The sequence below is a fragment of the Protomyctophum bolini genome (assembly GCF_963924005.1).
Source record: "Protomyctophum bolini genome assembly, chromosome: 17".
Taxonomy (NCBI): Eukaryota; Metazoa; Chordata; class Actinopteri; order Myctophiformes; family Myctophidae; genus Protomyctophum; species Protomyctophum bolini.
In genome coordinates this window covers 29,843,661-29,865,775 of record NC_137878.1, presented here as the reverse complement: position 1 = coordinate 29,865,775, position 22,115 = coordinate 29,843,661, and the positions used below count along the sequence as shown (strand labels likewise).

Sequence of the window (22,115 nt, the reverse complement as noted above, 5' to 3'; positions counted from 1 at the left end):
GCCAACCACAGGGCTTCTGAGCCCATGTGTTCACGCGCTATTCTAGGAAAAAACAATATTGAGACCGGTAGGGGTTCATTTGCATTCATGAGTATGTCACTGTGTACATTGTGTGATTGTGGCTGTGCATGCATGCGATGTGTTTAATTGTGTGTGTGTGTGTGTGTGTGTGTGTGTGTGTGTGTGTGTGTGTGTGTGTGCGCGTGTGCGTGACTGCATCGTTGACTGAGTCCGCTTGATCGAGATGATGTTGGCAGAGAAGCACTCAGCTGAATAAAAACGACCATATAGTATATGACCTACATGTCAAATGCACAACGTGATACAACTCCCCTGAGTGAAGCCAAAATTAAACTGGCATGTGAAACATATCTCAGTGGTTGGTAGCTTGAAGGACACTGTGACATGCTAAAAAAAAGAAAGTGAGGGGCGCTCATCTCTCTCATCATCATAACGTCACATTCCGTGCTCAGCCAATCAAATCATCACATTTGTGGTACACACAGACACAAAGCTGGCCATAGGAGGGGCTAGCGCCCCTCAAACATATATAATATTAATAACCAGAAGACCTTCTTCCAATAGCAAGTAGTGATTAGGATATCTGTATGGAAAATGTCAACGTTGTACATGTAGTCGATGTTCATCAATCATCACGTTGGTAATGGGAAGTCAAACTACTCTTTTCTGCTGGCAATTATTTCAAAAGTGTGACTGGTGCACTTAATTGCTTTGTAGAGTTAATTTAGACAACAAATGTAAGTGCGACGATTCACACTATAAACCAAACACGATTAGTAATGGATGAACAACAATAAATATTGATGATTATTTCCCAGCCTTAGATGGTTGATTTTCTGATAGGATTTTAGTTATAATTTCATCATATCAGTCAGTCTGTCAGCTAAGGTACAGTACCATGGTCATATTACGTCCAAGGTAGGTTAACTGACAGACTTTTAGTTATTATTCTTGTATATTGTAACAAAGTCGTCGTATTGCTATGGTATTGCTATGGCATTGCCATCCGCGTATATAACGGATGGCAGTGCCATTTAAACATTGTGCAGAATGTTCAGTATGTGTGACTTTAGCCTAAAATAAAAGTAGAAAGTGTTTGTGTGTGTGTGTGTGTATGGGGGCACATACTGCATGACTCATGCAATTTTACAGTGCTTTATTCCCCACTGGTTCAGGCCACCTTCACAGTTCACATGCTGTAATCTCACCTTAGTCTCACCTTAAAAAAAGAAATGTTTGGGGCCCTTTGTTTCCTCCCCAGACCCTTAAACCCCACGGGATACAACGGCCTCTAACAATAATGGCTGCAGTCGCACCATTCTCTGCCAACTCAAAAGCCCTCAAATCCCATTACCTTCCATGTGTCAAAAAAAAAGAGCTTTTGGACAGTGTACAGAGCAATATGAGGCCAGCCAGCGGTGGTGAGCAGGCTAATAACCCATTTAGGCCTGACCTCAACATTTAAAAAGAATATTCTAAATCCTCCAGTTTTCTGAAATAAATATTTTCACAAATTTTCAAAAATAGCAGACCTATAAGCTCGTAGCGCGCCACTCGGTGGCGCGCTATGAGCTTGTAGATCTGTTATTTTTCAATAGCTAAATTATAACAATGTTTAAAACACCAAAAGGGGTTCCCGCCCAACATGGGATAAGGCTGCTATACACCTTGTGACTGTACAATGTTTTCAACGGTGGCCACTCTCACACAACTATAAAAAGAAAGAGGTTGAAAGAGACAGCCTTGAGGGCCCTTATGTGGGGCCCCGTGCAACGGAGAAAACTAATGAGCGTTACCTGACTTTGGACTGGATTAAGTACGACGACTACACAGCTGACTGGTCCGCTGCCAACTCTCTCAACCTCTCCTCACAGCTCACCATCTAGCCCGGCCGCTCTTAGGTGAGAAACTAATTAAACTTCAAAAGGCCAGTGAACTGACCATATACTCGTTGAAAAAAAAGAAAATGGACAGGAGGGGAATATTTTGACCCTTACTTAATTTTTGCTTAATGCTACTTAGAAATCACACCCATGTGATGTGAGGGGCACTCCTATCATCGTACATCATCATGACGTAAAATAGACACTATGGGCCCTATCTTGCGCCACCCCTTACCCATTATCCCTAAACGTATTTGCCATTTTTAATACATTTTAAAATTGTTCAACCAGCCAATCTACATCGACACGTTGTGAGCTTGTAGAGCAGCAATTTGAACAATTAAAAAATGCCAAATAAGTTTATGGATAAGGGGTTTGCTCAGACACTATGACGTAAAATTCTCCATTCATTGTCAATGTTTGTGTAGGACAAAGTTTGTGTACACACACCAAAAGCTGGATAGCGCCTGTCAAAAAAAGGAATGGAGAGGAGGGTAAGATTTTGACCCTGAACTCAGACAACGTATTTAGGTGATGCTAACTTGGGGAAAACGTGCTGCATTTTCTTCCATTGTCACTTCACTGTACTCGTCTCCCACTGGGCAATAAGTGCTTCTGCTCATTGGATTACTGTAATCTGGATTATAATGGAGTGGCAGTGTGTGTGCCTGAGCTGGTGAGTGTGTCTGTGTGTGCGAGCATGTGTACACTACAGGCATGTGTGTGTGTGTGTGTGTGTGTGTGTGTGTGTGTGTGTGTGTGTGTGTGTGTGTGTGTGTGTGTGTGTGTACGTGTGTGTGTATACCTCCTCCAGATGAGCAGGCCCAGTCCCATGGAGAGCAACATGATGAGTGCGGCTACAGACACCACCACGATAATCACCACAGGACCTTGTTCACTGGACGCCAGGGCCACTGAGGAAGACACACACACAATTCAAGTTTCATTATATACTATATACTGTACACAGACACACGTCACACACACACTTCAAGTTTCATTATACACACATCATTTCATTATATACACACACACACACACACACACACACAATTCAAGTTTCATCACACACACACACACACACACACACACACACACACACACACACACACTCACTCACTCACTCACTATCGGTGCTGTAGATTCAATATATATAGTATAGCAAACCATAACACATAACATATCCCCAGTGACACCTATTTAATTATTTGTTCATGCTTATTCATAATACATTTTTAATATAGCCTATTTGTCTTTCTCTCTCATTTTTACCCCCATCTTTTACCATGGCTTTATCAAATCTGAATATTGGGCTGATTCTGACACATACCAGGTGGTCATCAACCGTCAATTCCAACCCAAAATTAGGGCGGAGTCCCAGGTTTCTCCACTAACAAACTGACGTGAGCGACACCACTTGGCGTTGCCCTATAATATGCCAGCACTTTGACACGCTGTTTCAGTATACCTGACGAAGGCCGTTGCATTTCTTTGTCCGCTCTGTTATCAATAAATTACTTTGGGAGCTTTTATAACAGTGTGCGGATCTCCTCTCTCCTTTCGGTGTTAAGCACATGAACCGTATAGTGCTGGGCATGTCATAATAAACAATTCAGTGAATATTCAGTGAAAATAAATAAAGTAAAGTAATAAAGTCTGTGGAGTGGGTGGGTGGGTGAACGGGAGAGAGATAATGATTGGAGTGTGTGGGAGGGAAGGAGTCTATCTTGGTTTGACACACCACCTGCGTATAAACTATAAACACTGCTGTTCTAACACTGCAGAGGCTGTGAATAATTTGAGTTAAGTTAACAAGTTGTGAAGTTTCTCCTCCAGGGTAAACTGTGACTGAAGCCGAGTTCTTACTCGGTCGTGGCAAATTAACAGATTTTCGACCTGACAAAGCGGCACGATGCGTTGTAAATTAAACACATAAACCCTAGTGTCCCCATTCTAGGCATGACATAATGGTCGCACAATGGCAGACCTGCAAGCTTTGCGGTGCATTGTGAGCTTGCAGATCTGCTATTTGTGGTGCAGACATTTGGTGTATAGAGGGGAGGGAAAAGGAGAGGATCAAGTATACTGAAGGTCCCTGGGAGACCCCGGTCAACAAAGTATATAGGTTTATGTGGTTAACAGTATTAATGTGATGTAGGTTTGTCACAAACCACACATAACCGAGTGTCTCTTTCGCTTAAGTGACACAAGAGAGACGCTACAAAACTGTGGAGGAGGCGGTTTTACAACACCCTCCATCTTCACACATATTCTCAGAAATGCTCAGACTTGCTCTCTTCTCTCTCTCTGTCTCTCTGTCTCTCTCTCTCAAACTAACAGGCTTTGTGTGTGGGCTGGCTGGGCGCCCACTCAAACCCAGAGTCCAAACTGCCTGTCGGCACTGGAACAAGGCAGCAGAGGGAAAGAGAGGCGAGAAAGAGGAGAGAGAAAGCGAGGTAGGTAGAGAGGGAGGGAGGAGGGGAGAAGATGAAGAAGAAGAGGCGTAAAATGGCTACTCACGCTCGCCAAGTGTCTGTAGCTCGAGGGGAGCGCTGTACGCCCCGTAGTCAATGGGCAAGGTGGAGGACGCAGAGGAAGAGGAGGATGACGAAGAGGAGGAGGACGAAGTGGAGGAGGAGGAGGAGGAGAAAGGGGAGGAGGAGAGGGAGGATGGGGGCGCCGGCATGGAGAAAGGGCGGATGATGAAGACGTATGCAGTTCCAGGTTTGAGGTTGTTGACACTTATGCGGGTGGCCGCTGTCTTCACAGTGGAATAGCTCTGGTCTTTTTCTTCCTGGAGGGGGAAGGAAGAGAGAGAGAGAGTTGAGACTTGGAGGTGGAACACATTCAGTTTTCTGTGAATTTGTTTACACACAGGGAGGCAGTCAGTTGGAAGGGGCGTGAAAAGTAGTAGAAAGTTGGAGATCTTCATCAAAAAGCCTGAGGAGAGACGATGCAGGGTTCACTGGAAACAAACTGAATGAAATGCGTAGGTGTTGTGTGGAACGTGCCCTTTGGGAGAATACTGAAAGTTTTGCCTGTCTGTGGTCTTGCCAAGAAAAGACAGAGAAGCCTCTATGGTAATAACTATATGTGAATGTATTCACAGGATATAATATATACAGTACTGTACTTTGAAAAGCTTTCATTGTGAGTAAAGCTAAGTAATAATCATAATGTGTGATGGGGCAGTGGATAGGTCACATGCATTTTCATAACCTATACCGGTACTTGGTTTTGACTTTCGGGATGTGATTATTTTTGTTGGCCGCAGAGTGACGTGACAAAAACGCAAGGTTTCATAATTATCTACGGAGCCCCTGAGTGGCCATGGTAAGAAAATAAATCCCGTCTCGTCCGGAAGGCAATGGAGTCTCTCGTGAGGAGCATAGCAAATTCAGTGGAAGGGCTCAGTCTGTGCTTAACAGGGAGATCTACTGGATGTGTGCATGTGCGTGTGCGTGCATGTAGGCATACATGCGCTTGCATACTCCCACTTGCGTGCGGTAATGAGCATTAGGAGGTTGCATGCGAGCGTGACCTTTAAGGCTCTCTCATACATGTGCATCAGTAATCATGGCATGGAGAGCAGAACAAAGGAAATCTAGAGGCAGTGAGGGAGAGATTGTCAGGGAGGCGAGAGTGGGAGGGAGGGAGGGAGGGAGGGAGGCAGATATCGACATTCAGGGAGAGTGAGAGCTGTAATTGAGAGAAGTGATATGGAACATAAGAGGACTTGAGGATTGCTGGAGATTGAACTCTCATAAACAGGGGAATGGGTTTTGGCTGAAGTTAGGGTTCGATATGCTGGAGGAGATGGAGGTTCTGTTGATACCCCCTCTCCGGGCATTCATTTTAATGGCCGGTGAAGATTATCCTGGTAGTCTGGTCAGACTAAATTAAATACCTTTGTTTTATTATTATGAGCGTGCGTGCGTTTTACCTTCTCGTAGTATTTGACCTCGTACTCGGTGCGGCTGCTGTTGGGGTAGGAGGGCTGTCTCCACACCAAGGTCACGCTCTTGTGCTCTATCTTCTCTGCTCGCAGCGCACTGATCAGAGAGGGCACTGAACAGAGAGAGAGAGAGAGAGAGAGAGAGAGAGAGAGTTTAGAAACACCATTAACTGCCAATGACAATAGCTCTAGGTTGGGTTTCTTTGACCTTTGACTAAAATGCTCAGAAAATCTAGACTTGACATTCCCATGACCCCAGCGTTTGGAACACCACCACATTGATACTGTATGCACACAGTGCAGGGTGGAGTCAGTCCATGGAGAGCCAGTAAGAGAAGTTGGAATCCTACAGGAACACGGAGACAGGGCCGCACAGCAAAGAGAGAACAGAGCCAGTAAGAGAAAGAGAGAACGAAAAGGCGTAGAATATGGACATGGAGAACAAATTAATTATTGAGAGGCATCTCAATAGAGATGCCTCTCAAACTTCATTGATCACCACAAACTTCCATGGACAAAGGGGCTTCAGTGTGTGTGTGTGTGTGTGTGTGTGTGTGTGTGTGTGTGTGTGTGTGTGTGTGTGTGTGTGTGCATAAGAGAGAGAGAGAGAGAGAGAGAGAGAAGAGAGAGAGAGAGAGAGAGAGAGAGAGAGAGAGAGCATTAGAGATGTAGAATTAAACAATGCCTGCAGGGTCAGCATTGTTGACCTGACAGTCGATCCATACCATTATGGACTGACTGACAACTATGTATTGACAGGAGACTAAAGGATGGAGACATTGTCTGTCTCTTGTCGTGTGCTCTTCCAAATTAATCCAGGAGAGCGCTGGTGAAATTCAGCCAAGCTGCATTTCATCTTCCGAAGGAGCCAAATCCTGTCGATCCGACCGCTCGTGAATAAAGACCCAGATCAGACCTCCGGGCTGCAGCCCGCCTCCGCTCTTTAAAAACTAAATTAAAATGAAAATGTCCCCAATGAATCACAGGCAGCCTATTGGACGGCAACCAGGAAGAAACCGCCCACCTTCTCCAAAGCACTAATTATGCCTTGCTTAACGAGGTGGCTAAGTGACCTGCCAATCACGAGTGCCAAGAAAACGAACAAGGAAGTGGTGCTGTCGAGTTCATTGGGTCTGTCACAAGGCCATTATGGTGGCAAAGTGTGGTGTCATTAAGGCAATTAAGACACTGCACTGGGGTGGTCCTTTTCTCACTGCATGTTGGCTGTCCGACTTTTTCCTTTTGTGCCGTTATTATTAGGCACTTCATCGTGTGTCGTTCTGGACTTAATACACTGTCTTCCTTCCTTTGTGGAGGACGACGCAGGGCTTTTCAGGACAGGCCGTAATCAGAAGCCTTCGTCTGATCTGGCCTCATTGTTTTCCTGCTTGTGTGGTGTTGTGATCACGCTGCAGCTCGTCAGCCCCTTTATCTCATTCTCACCCTTCGTTGACCTGCTCTCTCCTCCTTGTCCCACTACCAGCTCAGACCACCGTTTGACTGTGTTCGTGACTTCGTGCATGCGTGCGTGCGTGTGCGCTCAGGCTGATTAACATTCACCTTTCATTTGAAAAAGAGACGCAGTCTCAATGTGTTTTTATTGGTTAAATAAAGGTTAAATAATACCTTCAGTACTTAAAACCCTATATAGACTTTATCAAATACTTAAAATGCCAGAGTTACAAGCTCACCACGCGACGTGTTGTGAGCTTGTCGCCAAATGTTCACCTATTTTCACAGAATGTTCGCCTATTTTCTCAGAATGTTCTCCTATTTTCTCAGAATGTTCGCCTATTTTTGCTAAAAGTTCAGCTAGTATGACAAGGACGGTTAAAATATGGTTAAAAGGCATACGCACACACACAAACACACCTGCCAGCACATCTGTGTGAGATGCTGGCGCCCCTTCCCTGAGAGCAGGATAATGAAGTCATTTTAGGCAGTGGATCAAAGACACGGCAGATCTGTCCATCTGTCCATCTAGATGCTTTTGATCGCCACGCTTTAAAAAAAAACATGGATGCTATTCATTATTCACGCCGACCTCGGTGACTTTGTGTTTGAGGCTATGGCGAGGCGAGTGTGCGTTTCCGCGAGCCAGCGACCGGTGAATCTATCACAGCATGCGTTTGCTCAGACCATATCTCCAACAGCACGATGGAACACGGTAGCAACAAGGCGTTTGATCGCGCATGTGCGTCATTGAGTGTATTTTTGTGTGCGGGTCTAGAGAGTGTCATGCTGGAGAGGAATTTGTGACAAAGAACAAAATATGCTTCATGCATCGCTCCTTAATTCACAACTGCTTAAAGCAGACAGAATGTTATCATAACAGACATAAAAATCAGCAGACCTGGCTGCACCACTCCAAAACAAACTGACAGTAGAGAAGAACAATTTGAGACAAAGAAATTGGTTTAAGATAGGGAGAGTGAGAGAGAGAGGGAGATGAATATAGGGATGAATATATTAATGACAAGAGAAAAAAGGGCACGCACACACACACACACACACACACACACCCCCCCCCCCCCCCCCCCCCCCCCCCGGAGCAGACTGAAGCTTTGTATACTAAAGTTAGCAGTGTCAACCTGTTCTACCCCATTCACAACTGCAGGCTATCGTTTGCTAGTCTTTCTCCCCTCTGTGTGCTGAATTATGCATAGGACTCCTTCCGGCCCCTCAAACCCCCACTCTGGAGCACATTTCATGGCTCACTCCGACAAATGGAAAAGTGTGCACAGAGTCCCGTACACTCTCCACTGTCTCTCAGACTCACAAACACTCACTGTATGGTAGCGTATTGACTCAGTGTTTGATACTTGACACCTTGAATGAACTGAGCAGTTCTAAAGAAGACGTCATCGTGGAGCATAAATCACACGTGCTCAGATACAGTAGTCACTCGATGTAAAGACATACAGTACAATCTCTGACAGGATCTAGCACGGAAGCTTCACAGCACACACACCATAGTCAATCATATGGATGACACTCTCCATATAGGCTTCTAAGTCTTTGTGAAGTGAGGGGGTCCGTGGAAGTGTAATAGCCCGGCGTCGTGGCACAAAATGGCTACCACTCGGCCTGCAGTATAATACAATAGAGTTATATATAAACTACAGAGCGGACAGCCCCACCCTCACTGTTCAATGGAAGTTGCTCACTGGCGTTTGTAGCACCCAGAAGAACGCTCTACTCTATTTGGGAACCAACATTTTGTGACCAAAAAAAAGAAATGTGAACTGAACGGATCTGAATCCATTCATGAACGAGAGCTCTATTTAAAACCCCAACTCTGCACGCTTTTGCTCGTGCTATACACGCACGAGCAAAACCGCGGCTTCAACGTTTCCCCAGATGCTCTGCTGGGGGCTTGAGTTGTAGCCACGGTCCGGTCGTTATGCGGTGGCTCTATCGGGGTCCACCATGCAGGCAGGTATGTATACCCGGCTCTGGCACAAAATGGCCGACGCCACTGCAGTTGCACCGCGACGTACTGCACGGAGCCAGCAGAGGTGCAACTGGCAGCTGTGCTGCTTTATCAAAGGAGCCAGGCGGAGAGGAAGACTGCACTCCCCAGAGGGGTAGTGAACATCTCGTATAGTCTGTATAGTTTTTCTTGTTTCACTTTCTGCATCTATCACAGCGCTTCTCTCTCTCTCTCTCTAGCTCTCATCTATCTGTCCATCCATCCCCCCTTTATCTTCCCATTTCCCACACAGCTTTGCTCCCTCGTTCCTTCCATCTTTCTACTCTCGGGGGACTCCGTTGTTCCCCGCATGCACAGTTTGTAGCTCGGCTAAGACGACATCCATCTCATCAGGAGCGGTGGGTTTCATTATTCGCGTGCGTGCGTGCGCTCGTGCGTGGGTGTGTGTGTGTGTCAAAAGTAAAGACAAAAAAAGAACGATGGAAGTGAAAAGAGAGGTGAAGTAGAGAACCCCTGTTGTTAAGATGGAGATGCTGTCTGTGGCGGTAAAGAATTGTGCGTATATGCATGCGTGCAAAGCTGTGCATGTGTGTCCGGGTATGTATGCGTGTGTTTGTGTACGTGCATATTGAAAGGGAGTATACTGCTGGAGCCAGGCAGCGCGGGTGAGAGTGTACCTACAACATTATATAGCATCTGCAGACATGACTGATTGAGATCCTGTCAGTGTGTGATGATGTCCTAACAGGCTGTAAGCACACGGAGCAGTGATCCTCCATGGAGCCACAGCAGCACAGCCAGTGTTGCATGTCCACTAATTAGAAGCGACTTGGGCTTGTTTTTCTGAAAGGCGCTTGGAAATATTGACAGTTGGGTTTTTTTTTAGGGGGGTGGGGGGTGACTGGGAGCTTGTTTCTAAAAGACTACAGTAGAAATATTTGGGGCTTGCTGCCCAATATTGTTTATAAACCAGTGGTTATCAAACCTTTTCATGGCAAGTACCCTTTTCACGGACCCACCCCGCATCTGAAAATATTTTTTTGCCAGGTACCACTACCCTATATATCAGGGGTGGGCAATTATTTTTCCCCAAGGGGCCGCATTAGCCCTCCAAATATTTTGGAGGGCCGGGCCAAAAGGCTGAACTTAATTATGCATAATATCAATTTGATTTCTATATAAAAAGCAGTAAATGGCCATTTATGATGATGTACAATAAGAGCGCCCCTCATTTCACATGGGTGTGATTTTTTTTTACTTTGTACTTGCATGCTTGTTTTTTGTTTAAGTTACAAGTCATGTAAATACTAGCATTTTATTTTATCAATGAGAACATTAGAGGTAGCTCTTTTAATAGTTGTTCTTCCATGGAGGACCCTGGTGGTGCCACTTTCACAACCCACATGGCGCACTGCTATCAGTGTGAGATGAGCACTGTTGAGTCACTCACAACCATTAAACAACAACGTTCTGAAAACACAATAACAAGCCACTGGCGCAACACCGCCTTACGATGCAACACATATTTTAAGTTAACTTTATTGGCGAGGCGGGTTAGAGCGGGTTAAATAAAGCAATAAAGCATAATGGGATTTAACTTGTCCTCCTGCGAGTAAGTTTGGTAATCATGCGCCTGCCATACCGTGTTGTGGAGCTGCATGCTTAGCTGGGCTTCATGGCTATTTGCCACGCTGTTGTCACCAATAAATACAAAAAGCCGACATTTTTGCATATAAGGGGGGTGAAGGATTCTCAATCACACGCAATTCACGTGCACAGTTGACGTGCAGATTGCGTGCAGTGTGAGAATACATGGGCTTCAAAATAAAAGCAATTCGGTTTTAGTCCACCCATATGGTAATGAAAGTATGTTTTATTTTCTAATTATCAAGTAATCTTTCGCAGGCCAGTCAGAATCAGCCAGCAGGCCGTATCTGGCCGGCGGGCCGTACAATGCCCAGGTCTGCTATATATAGTTACTTTTTTTTCTTTGCTTGTTTCATACACCTGGATGCTTATTTCTCTCGCAAAATCTGGCAACACCATGTGGTAAATAATTTGGGACACTCTAGTCCTATACCATGCAAAATACTTGACTAAACTGGAGAGCACTGAGAGGAAGTTGTAGCAGACAGCAACTTGATGGTTTCCTCGGTTGTTTATCTCAGACTCGGAGACAAAGTACAACAGCGAAGGCTCACGCCAGCCCGCAAAGTGGCCGACGTGCTCCCACACACGGCTAACCGCCCCAACTGACCACTTCTCTTAGAGGTGAGAATATAGGCGTGTTCAATGCTTCGACTATTGAGTGTCCCAAAATAATTTACCACACCGCTCCACCTGCAGTTCCAATGTTTTCAGTTGACTGATGGATGAGAGAGTTTAATTCTGTTCAGTGTTAACCTGCAGGGCTCTTTCTCTAGAGCTCGGTCAACGAGCGTGTTTTGTCTGCAGTGTATTTATGTGTGTGTGGCTTCAGGCCGCCTTGTGCCGAATGGACTCAACTCGCGATGTGTTCTAATAAAATCCTTAAAGAGTTCAACAGCTGCTATGCCTGCTAAGGCCAATGTGATGATACATATACCTTGTGCTTGCATAAGTTCTGTTGCCGTTTCGCTCATATGTTATACTGTGTTTGTTTTCTCGAGGCAGACTGACTTCACTGCTCTTCAATGATACAAGTTTGTAAGAAGATATACAACGTAAATTTAGCTAAACACATTTGCCTTCCTTCAAGGATCCCATTCAGATTGAAACGCAAAATAACATCCTGCAGACAAGACACCCTTGTCAATCTGAGGCCATGATCCACACTTTTAAAGTCAGATATTTCTGAGGGGAAATGGCTCCCTTTCCTCGTTTCAGATAATACCTTCTGATAGCTGCCGGTGAGTTCCCAGACATGCAGCCAATTCATCACAGCGTAGACGGCACACAGTGAGAACAACAGCGGGATTCATTTGATACAAGTCAGCATTTATTTCACACATTACACTAAATACAACATGGCAGATTTTACTAACACTACATGCCTTATTTTTCCTACTGGCTGGTGAACTGCAATATTAAGACACCAGCAAGCCGTAAATCAATTTGAATACATGGTAACCAAATAAAAAAGCCTTGGGATAATCCTTTGCACAGCAAGAAGCTGAGCGTTGATTTAAGTAGACTTAAATCAGAGTTAAATGAACACAGGAGTTCACAGTTTAAGTGTGAAATGTTTCATACAGTATGGAGGCAATATGTCTAACATGTAAAACGCTGATGAAAGATACAGTAAACCTGTTTTAACACTTTTTTCTTGGATCATATCTAATCCGCTCTACTCATAATAAACATGGCTCTGCCATCAAAACAAAGACTGATTGTTCTTTTCATATCAGACTCCATGGGTCACAAACACCTGCACCACAAGCCTGCATGTTTGTATGTACAGTATGTGCTGCATCTGCGTGCGTGCATCTCAGAATGCTAATCTAGTGATGCTACAGGAGCGGCGCCCCAATGCAGGGCTCACTACTGTATCTGGCAGAAGTCATTGCTGTTTTAATCTGCCAAGCTATCAGCATAGACAAGAAATGGAACGCAATCTGGCAACCTGTCGGCTCTCAGCGCTCACCGTCTAATCTGTCACATCAGCATCCCACCGCTTGCTTGGCATGGCCCGCGCACCCACCCACTGTCCGCACACGGCACACACGGCACACACACACACACACACACACACACAGGCACACACACAGGCACACACACACACACACACACACACACACACACACACACACACACACACACACACACACACACACACACATAAAAGCTCCAGTACTTTTCTCTGTGGCTTTAGCCAAAACGGGAGTGGAATGAAGAAAGCAGGGAGACAAAGATAGATGGATGGACAGGAGGACAGAGGGGATGATATTACCCATGCATCCTGTTCCAGGGGCGAGATGGGCTGATGCAGCCACAGTCAGGCAGGCAATATCATTGGTTATTATCATTTATCACAGATAGCGTTGTACGTATGGCAGGAAGAATGGAGGGAAGGGGAGACAGGCATAGGTGGTGTTGAGAGATGTCCTGTCAATCTAACACACACACACACACACACACACACACACACACACACGTTTGGATATTTCTATCAGTGAGGAGGAGTGTTGGTTAGAGACACGTGCCTAAGACACATTCCCATCTAAACTGCAAGATTATACGTTGCAGGACTTCAATCTGTGTGAGCGTGTCTGTGTGTGTGTGTGTGTGTGTGTGTGTGTGTGTGTTTTCTCACGCACGTGTTGGTGCACATAATAGAGAAGGGCCTCTGCCTGAGTGACAGGCTGATTAAATGTGTCAGTCAGTGGGAGGGTGAGCGGGAGACAGAGAGAATGATGGGAGTGTGTGTGTGTGGGAGGGAAGGAGTCCATCTTGGTTTGACACGTTAAAAGGGCCTCTCTGATCAACACATGCCACCTGTGTATAATAAACACTGTTGTTCCAATCCTGCAGAGACTGTGAATATGATTCACGTTAACAAGTTGTGAAGTTCACCTCCTCACCCAACTCCAGAGTAAACCGTGACTGAAGCAGAATTTATGCTCGCTCGTCGAAAGTAACAGATTTTCGACAAAGCGACATGATGAATTAAGCTTTTACTCTTCATCTTCTTGGGGTTTCTTGATCGTCAAACGCCTTCAAGGCACTGTGTTTCCGTGAAGTTTAAAAAAAAAACTTTATTGTAATTGCATCAGCTAGGCGTGTTATTAAAAAAAACGACCAATGTGTTTCGGCTGTTAAGCCTTCATCAGGGTCCAATATTTATGACAAGCAAATCATGACGTCATTTTATAGCGACCACAAATTGTCAATCATCATTAAAAACAATTCAGAATAATCGATGTCTCTGAACCCATTATGCCCACACTAAATCACTTCAAGACAATATAGGAGAATCGAATGGAAATAGTATAAAAATACAAATATAGAAAAATATGGAAACGGAAGATCCCCTGAAATGGAGCACCACAGCAGTGAAAAGGTGTGAGGAAGAGGAACAAATTAAAGACCTGGGAAGTTTGTGGCTTTAGGTGTTGCAATCCAGAAAGTTTCTCCCTATTTTGTTGTTTCTGGGCCATTACTGAGTCGAGGTGTGACCCTAACTGGATCACAGAGACACAGACACTGCATCTTTGAGCTCGGGCAAACATATTTATAGTGTTCTTTGAAGCAGTGATTCTGAACCTTTTCGATTTGAAGCACTCACAGTTTGATACACATTCGTTCACAGACCCCCATTTGATAAAAATGTGTATCTCTGCGACCACAATCTATACACCTGAAAAATCCTCAGTGATCATTTAAGTCCGACAGTGTACACATAGAAACAACTCTCAGAGTTACACACATGTAAGGGACAACTGGGTTTCCCAGGCTATCAGTCCTATCTGGGGACCAATTGGAACCCCCTCAAGGACCCCGCTGGGGGTCTTCGGAATCCCACAAAGTAAAGTAAAGAATTGCTGGACTAGAGGCTTGATAAGCATCCCGTCTACAACCACAGAGACCACGGTTCAGTTAGCGACTCACCAACCACGACGTATTCATCCCAATCCGCTGTCAACCACTCTGACTGCGACCAAAAAGCTGCATTAGCTCAAACTGCTCTCAACAGCTGTACACCGACTGTGGATAGATGGTTTTAGCCGTAACCAATTAAGACCTCAGGTCGATTTAACAAATGTCTTCCTAACAGTCCCCCCCTCCCAATCTCAGTGACCCCTAGAAGCAAAGATGTTTTGTTAAAAATGTATGCATATAACCTGATCACAGCACCACCATTATTAAGCCAGACACAGACTTGGCCTGAGGAGCTTCCACCCCCATACAGACACAAACAACACACAGCCACTAGATAAGACACCACACACACACCGAAGCCGAATCAAATCTGTTGCAAGAGATTGGCAGCAGAGATGGAACAAGCTCTATCCAGTTTGATAGGGTATAACGGCTAGACAGCTAAAACAAAGCATATCTCTCTCTCTCTCTCTCTCTCTCTCTCTCTCTCTCTCACACACACACTTCCCCACCCCCTGACAACCACACAAAAAGCACACATAGCATAGTGGTTGGAGAATACGTAGAAATTCTTCACAATTGACTGAGGGAAGTGAGAAGTACGTAATATGAGGATAGTATACTTTGAAAGAGAAGCACTGATTTAATAATACAAATGGAGAGGATCTGAATCCATGCACTCTGGCACACATGCACACAGGCACTCTGGCACGTGCTGAAATGTCACCCTCATACTGTGATCTGCAAAAGATGAGAACATGTCATTCAGACAAGAGACAACCACCCTCTCAACAAATCCAACTCCTTTCCATCGCACGCACGCACAAGCGGGAACGCACGCACACACGTTCATGAACACAGTGTTCATCGATCGTCCTGACTACCTAAACAAGCCATCCTATTCACCCACACAAATACACATACACACTTGACTGTGGTAAGACCTCCACAGAAAATATAATTTTAGTTTTTGTATCGTTGTATTTTTTTAAAGGAAGGGCAAGGGGGACTTTGAAGAAAAACAAACGTTTTCTAGTCTTCTCATCCAGATGAACTGATTCCGTTTCCACCCGTCTCTCCCTGGCATATACAATGGATGCTCATCAAAGAGAGCCCTCGGGCCATCCCCGCACTGCACTCTGATTACTGGGATAAACTCCTGTTGTGTGAGACTGAGAGTGAGTGTGTGTGTGCGTGCACGTCTTTGTGAGTGTATCTGTAATGTGTGAGACTGAGAGTGTGTGTGTGTGCGTGCACGTCTTTGTGAGTGTATCTGTAATGTGTGAGACTGAGAGTGTGTGTGTGTGCGTGCACGTCTTTGTGAGTGTATCTTTAATGTGTGAGACTGAGAGTGTGTGTGTGTGTGCGTGCACGTCTTTGTGAGTGTATCTTTAATGTGTGAGCGCTTAGGCATTTGTCTCCATTTACCTCCCAGCTTTGTTTTCCTGTTGCTGAAAACAGAAAAACACGCCCCTCCCCCCCAAAAAAAGTATAAAATGAAAAAAGAAAGACACACTAGCTTGTACACCAGTGCCCCCAGTACACAGTGCCCCCACACTATATAAAAGAGCACCGAAAAAAGAGCCTCTTCATAGTCTCCAATTATAAGCAGAGAGGTAGGCAATTCAAATTCCCATCACAGGGTGACAATGCATCTTAAGTGGCTGGGCTATAGTCCTGAAAAGTAGCTTGATGACTCTATTCATTTTGTGCCTGCTGAAGCTTCACCTACCCATCACTTCTAATTAAGAAGGCAAGAGGATCCAAACGCCCCCGCATGCACCAAGCAGTGGAGAGGAGAGCTGGAAGGAGGGGTGTTAATAACAGAAAGGGAAAGGCAGGGTTAGCTCTTACGAACTCAATGAAATAGACTTTTCCTCAGCGCAGATAGTTAAGCTGCCAATTCATTAAGAGCAAAAACAGAATGTTATTTTCCGCCCTCCTTTGTTGCTTTCTTAAGGAGACACGCTCGCAAAATTAATTCGCACTCAAAAACACGGCTCGTCTCCGCTCCGTTCCAATTCAAGAATGCGACTCGAAGGCTCACAGTTTATTATAGTGTGACATTCGACACCTCCCACATTCTCCTCCCTCTCCCTCTCCTGCTTCTCGGTGCCATTCACTAATTGAATGTCTCAATCTCTTCCATGTACCTTCCAGAACTGCAGCTCATTTAGCACATCGTAGTCCACTGGTTCTCCATGTGGGGTCCAGGGACTGGTATCGTTAGGAACCAAATGTTTGGTTCATTTGTACACTTAAGTAAAGATGTGTGTAGACTGGCCTCCCAGAGATAAAAATCTGATTAAATGGGGGGTCCGTGGCGTAATGTATATACAGTATATCAAACGGCATGGGGGTCCTTTGAAATGCAAAAGATTGACAATGTCAAAGTACTGTATGTATGCAGTATCGCTTTTTAGCACCGGTCGACATCCTGGAAGCAAGCTCCGTTTCCATGGGCTAAAAAACAGCAAGCCCATCTTGTTTCCCCTCTGCCACTTGGTCAGTCCATCCATCCTTTCCCTCATCGCCTCCCCACCTCTGGCCCGACCTCCCTGATCCCCCACCCCGCTCCCCCACCAGCCCTACATGCAGCTCTACAGGGACCCGTCAACTAAAGCCAGACCAATAATCCTCTCAGGATATTGAAATGCCAATCCCTGCTCCTCCCTGACCCCCCCTCCTCCTCCTCCAGCTCCATCCCTCCACCCACCCCTCCACCCACCCCTGCCCCACCTTTCATCCACTCCCCCCCCACCCTCCTTTTCTTCCCTGACTCCACTAAAAGGGCCGTCCATATGCCACTGGCGAGCGGGGCATTTGATGGGATCCTGTACAGCAGATGGATGAGGTTCTAAAGATGGTTTGGACATGAATATGACGACCCCCCCCGCACACACACACACACACAGGCAGGCATACAGTAGAACACAAAGGGCATGCCATCATTCAATTATTTCCTTTACATATTCATCCACCAATCAAGCGTGACTTAATACATGCAGCACATGACACGCAGGCATGAAAAGGCACATGCTGTACATGCTAAGCGACGTCCTTGTACACGATGCATGCATGCATGAACAGAGACAAAGAGCGCACACACACACACACACACACACACACACACACACACACACACACACACACACACACACACACACACACACAGGGATAAAAGGCCCTATGAGCCTTTGGGCAAAACAGATCCCTGATTTACCCGACCCCATAGCCTGTCTTCACACGCAACTCCAAGGCCATCTCTCTATCCCCCTCTCCCCTTCATCCGTCATACCACCCCACCCCCTACGCCAGTCTGTAGGGTTCATACCATGCCATACCACCCCCACCCCCTACGCCAGTCTGTAGGGTTCACTGTCGTCACTGATGTGTACATTTAAAAAGAATGCTCATTTCGTTTACACATTATTGTTTAATGTTGGATTCATGTTCATGTGTATTTCCAGGCATTTAACCTTTTAAATCCTCAAACTTTGACTCTGTAATTGGTCAGCTAATTTGGATAACAGCTTTAAGTGGAAATACTCCAATACTCCCTGCACCAATACTCCCTATATGGTTTAGACTTAAGCCGAGGTGCCCCCGGACACACTGCCCTTTACCTCGCCCACTGAGAGGAGCCCCAGGACACACTGCCCTATACCTCGCCCACTGAGAGGAGCCCCAGGACACACTGCCCTATACCTCGCCCACTGAGAGGAGCCCCAGGACACACTGCCCTATACCTCGCCCACTGAGAGGAGCCCCAGGACACACTGCCCTATACCTCCCCCACTGAGAGCCCCCGGACACACTGCCCTATACCTCGCCCACTGAGAGGTGCCCCAGGACACACTGCCCTATACCTCGCCCACTGAGAGGAGCCCCAGGACACACTGCCCTATACCTCGCCCACTGAGAGGAGCCCCAGGACACACTGCCCTATACCTCGCCCACTGAGAGGTGCCCCAGGACACACTGCCCTATACCTCGCCCACTGAGAGGAGCCCCAGGACACACTGCCCTATACCTCGCCCACTGAGAGGAGCCCCAGGACACACTGCCCTATACCTCCCCCACTGAGAGCCCCCGGACACACTGCCCTATACCTCGCCCACTGAGAGGTGCCCCAGGACACACTGCCCTATACCTCGCCCACTGCTAAAAGCCCCCGGACACACTGCCCTATACCTCGCCCACTGAGAGGTGCCCCAGGACACACTGCCCTATACCTCGCCCACTGCTAAAAGCCCCCGGACACACTGCCCTATACCTCGCCCACTGCCAACAACCTACAGGTTGTGTACACGGAAGCCAAATATATAAAACAACACAGCGGATGCAGAGAGGGGGAGGAGGTGAATAGATAGAGAATGAGTGAGAGGAAGATATAGAGAGGGGGGGTTAGGGAGAGGAGATGGGTTGTATAGAGGGGGGGTTAGGGAGAGGAGATGGGTTGTATAGAGGGGGGGAAAGTGGAGGTAGAGAAATGACTATCTAAATATAGAAGAGAAAAGGACAGAGCAGGGGATGATGATGAGAGGGGAATGGTAGAGGAAATAGAGTGAAAGAAGAGAGTGAGACAGAGGGAGAGAGGATAAAAAAAGACCCAAGTAATATAGAGATGATGAGATACATACAGGGAGCGCCTAGTGTGTGTGAGAGAGAGAGAGAGAGAGAGAGAGAGAGAGAGAGAGAGGGGGGGGGGGAGGGAGGGAGGGAGAGAGATGGGGCCTTTTTGCTTTGGTCCAAATCCCCTCTGCAATATTTATAAAGGTCAGTGAGTTTTGATGGTGTATTGTATATACTCAAGGCACACACACACACACACACACCACACACCACACACACACACACACACACACACACACACACACACGAGAAGGCTTGGGGTTAGCTGCGGTCAGCTTCTGGTCTGAGCAGAATAGAAGTTAAAATTGTTTAACTGTCCATTTCAAAACATAATGCAAAACTATATGTTCATTCAGATAACTCACGAATAGAAACATCACATAACAACAGGAACCATAAGCAGAAGGAAGGCAGGAAGAAGCATGCAGTCTAGTGAGCTTAGATACACCGCAAATTAATGTGGGTCTTACACACACTGAATATACCCACATAGTAATGCAGCATATTATACCCCTTATTTTTTCCTATCAACTCACAAAGAGTACGTATGGGGTCAGTGCACTAACCAGCTACAGTATATGCCACTAGACACCCCTTGAAGGAGATACTGTATTTCTGAACCAGTGGCACCAGGGCAGCAGTGGCTCAGGAGGTACCGTGGTCCGTTCAATCGGGGACGGCACATTAGTCCGACTCGCCCTGTTCCCTACTCAAACACGGTGAAACATGCACGCCTAGAAAACCCCAAAATCCATACGTCCGACACTGAAATCGTCCTCATTAGACAAAGACGGAGGGGCGCCGTCTCTACCAATGTTGAGCCACGGGAGACACCAAGGAGTGGCCCTTTAGGGCCGCGAGTTGCCGGTAGAGACAGCCCCGTCCAAGTTGTCACCCGATATGGACGGAATAGTAAATAATGTCAAACCTGACCTCACCCAGCCACGGTGAAATAGCACTTCTGTACTAGTGAAAGCCACGCCTCCGTCGCAGTCAAAACAGTAGTCATGTACAGATTTTGTGGAATTGCAATTCTGTGCTATTTTGCCGTATTTCTGTGTTGCGTGTCCCAGCTCCACTGATGCCCTAACTGCATGGTTACCTCCTCCCAAGGTGGTTCTAGTGAGCTGTGATTGGTCCACTTTTAAGACATACATCCGTACGGTATAGACTGTGTAGGTAAACCCTGCTCTTAAGACAGGTTGATCTTCAACCGCGCCATAAACAGACAATCCCAGTCCAAATGTCAGCCGAAACCCTCTCTGACACATTAAGTCTCGTCAAGCCCCTTTGAAAACACTCTGCCAGCCTTTATGTCCCTCTGGAGGAGGGACAACACACACACACACACACACACACACACACACACACACACACACACGCACGAAAGAAAGAAAGATCACTAAAAGGACCTCTTCACCCATTTTTTTCATATAATTGGTCCTCACTAATGCTAATGATTATAATGGTACCATTTTTGTACTTCTCTGTGTCTCAGAGGAGGGCTGTGACAAACCGTCTACAAGTGGCATCATCGGTAGGCGGTTTTGGTCATTTTAAACAAGATTTCAAACGTTACATTTTATTTTTGTATCAATGCGAGAACAAGAACAATGGCATACTATACTAACTTTACAGGAATACAAATCCTGCTGTTTCCATTCACTTGGATTTCCATCAATGATGTCACTGGTAGGTTGTGAACTGTCCACAGCACAGTTCTCAGCCCTCCTCTGAGACACAGACCAAGTAGACAAAAATGTTACCATAATTATTATAATGAGCATTAGTGAGGACCGGTTATGTGAATACAGGTTGGAAATAGGTGAAGTTGTCCTTTAACTAGGCTTCCACCTCGATATAGAGAGCATGTTTTGTGTTAACAGACATTAACAGACACACCACAGTGGAAGAACACTGTTTTATCGTGTAGCTATTGCTATAAAAGTTAGCAATAACTATATTCATACAAATGCTTGGTATAGCTGTTCTGTAATTAACTCCAGAAGTGCATGTGTAATCACATTTTGCAGGAGCAGGTACAGTAAGAAACGATGTGTATTTCATTGTTTTGCACAACCTATATTTAATTACTTTAAAGGCCATGTAGCTCATTAAAAAGAACAGAATGCGTCTTGAGACAGAGAGGCAAGGGTTTTTACTTAGTTTATTAATTAGTGGAAAAGCACATCTTATATGTACAGTATAATTAGACAGTTATACTCCTTACAGGAATAAAACAGTAATTGCTGCTTTTCTTAGATTACAGTTACTTGCCATGATGTTGTTGTTGTTTGTATCGTCTTCCCAATATTTGGAGTAAAAACAGCATGGTAACAACACAGCCCAAATGTTAATATGTTTATATGTGGAGTAAAAACAGCATGGTAACAACACAGCCCAACTGTTAATATGTTTATATGTGGACTCTTGGCAGATTAGCCCAAAAAAGAGACCCAAATCAAATCAACACTTGAACACACCAGATGTAGTCCAGATGTTATGCTTACATAACCCCATATTTGAACATTTGGTCAGTAAAATAATCTGGGGCACCTACATATGCACGGACACACACACACACACACACACACACACACACACACACACA

At 45.7% G+C, this 22,115-nt stretch overlaps 1 protein-coding gene across 1 annotated transcript in view; it reads right to left on the bottom strand.

Moving 5' to 3' along the window:
- The window catches only part of epha10 (EPH receptor A10), a gene marked incomplete at both ends in the record, with an annotated part of 171,907 nt that overhangs the window by 27,971 nt on the left and 121,821 nt on the right, over positions 1-22,115 (bottom strand). Inside the window, 3 exons of the mRNA XM_080786983.1 lie at positions 2,710-2,818; positions 4,425-4,698; positions 5,848-5,972. Coding sequence (XP_080643109.1) covers positions 2,710-2,818; positions 4,425-4,698; positions 5,848-5,972 — 508 coding nt within the window. The remainder of the gene's footprint in view (positions 1-2,709; positions 2,819-4,424; positions 4,699-5,847; positions 5,973-22,115) is intronic.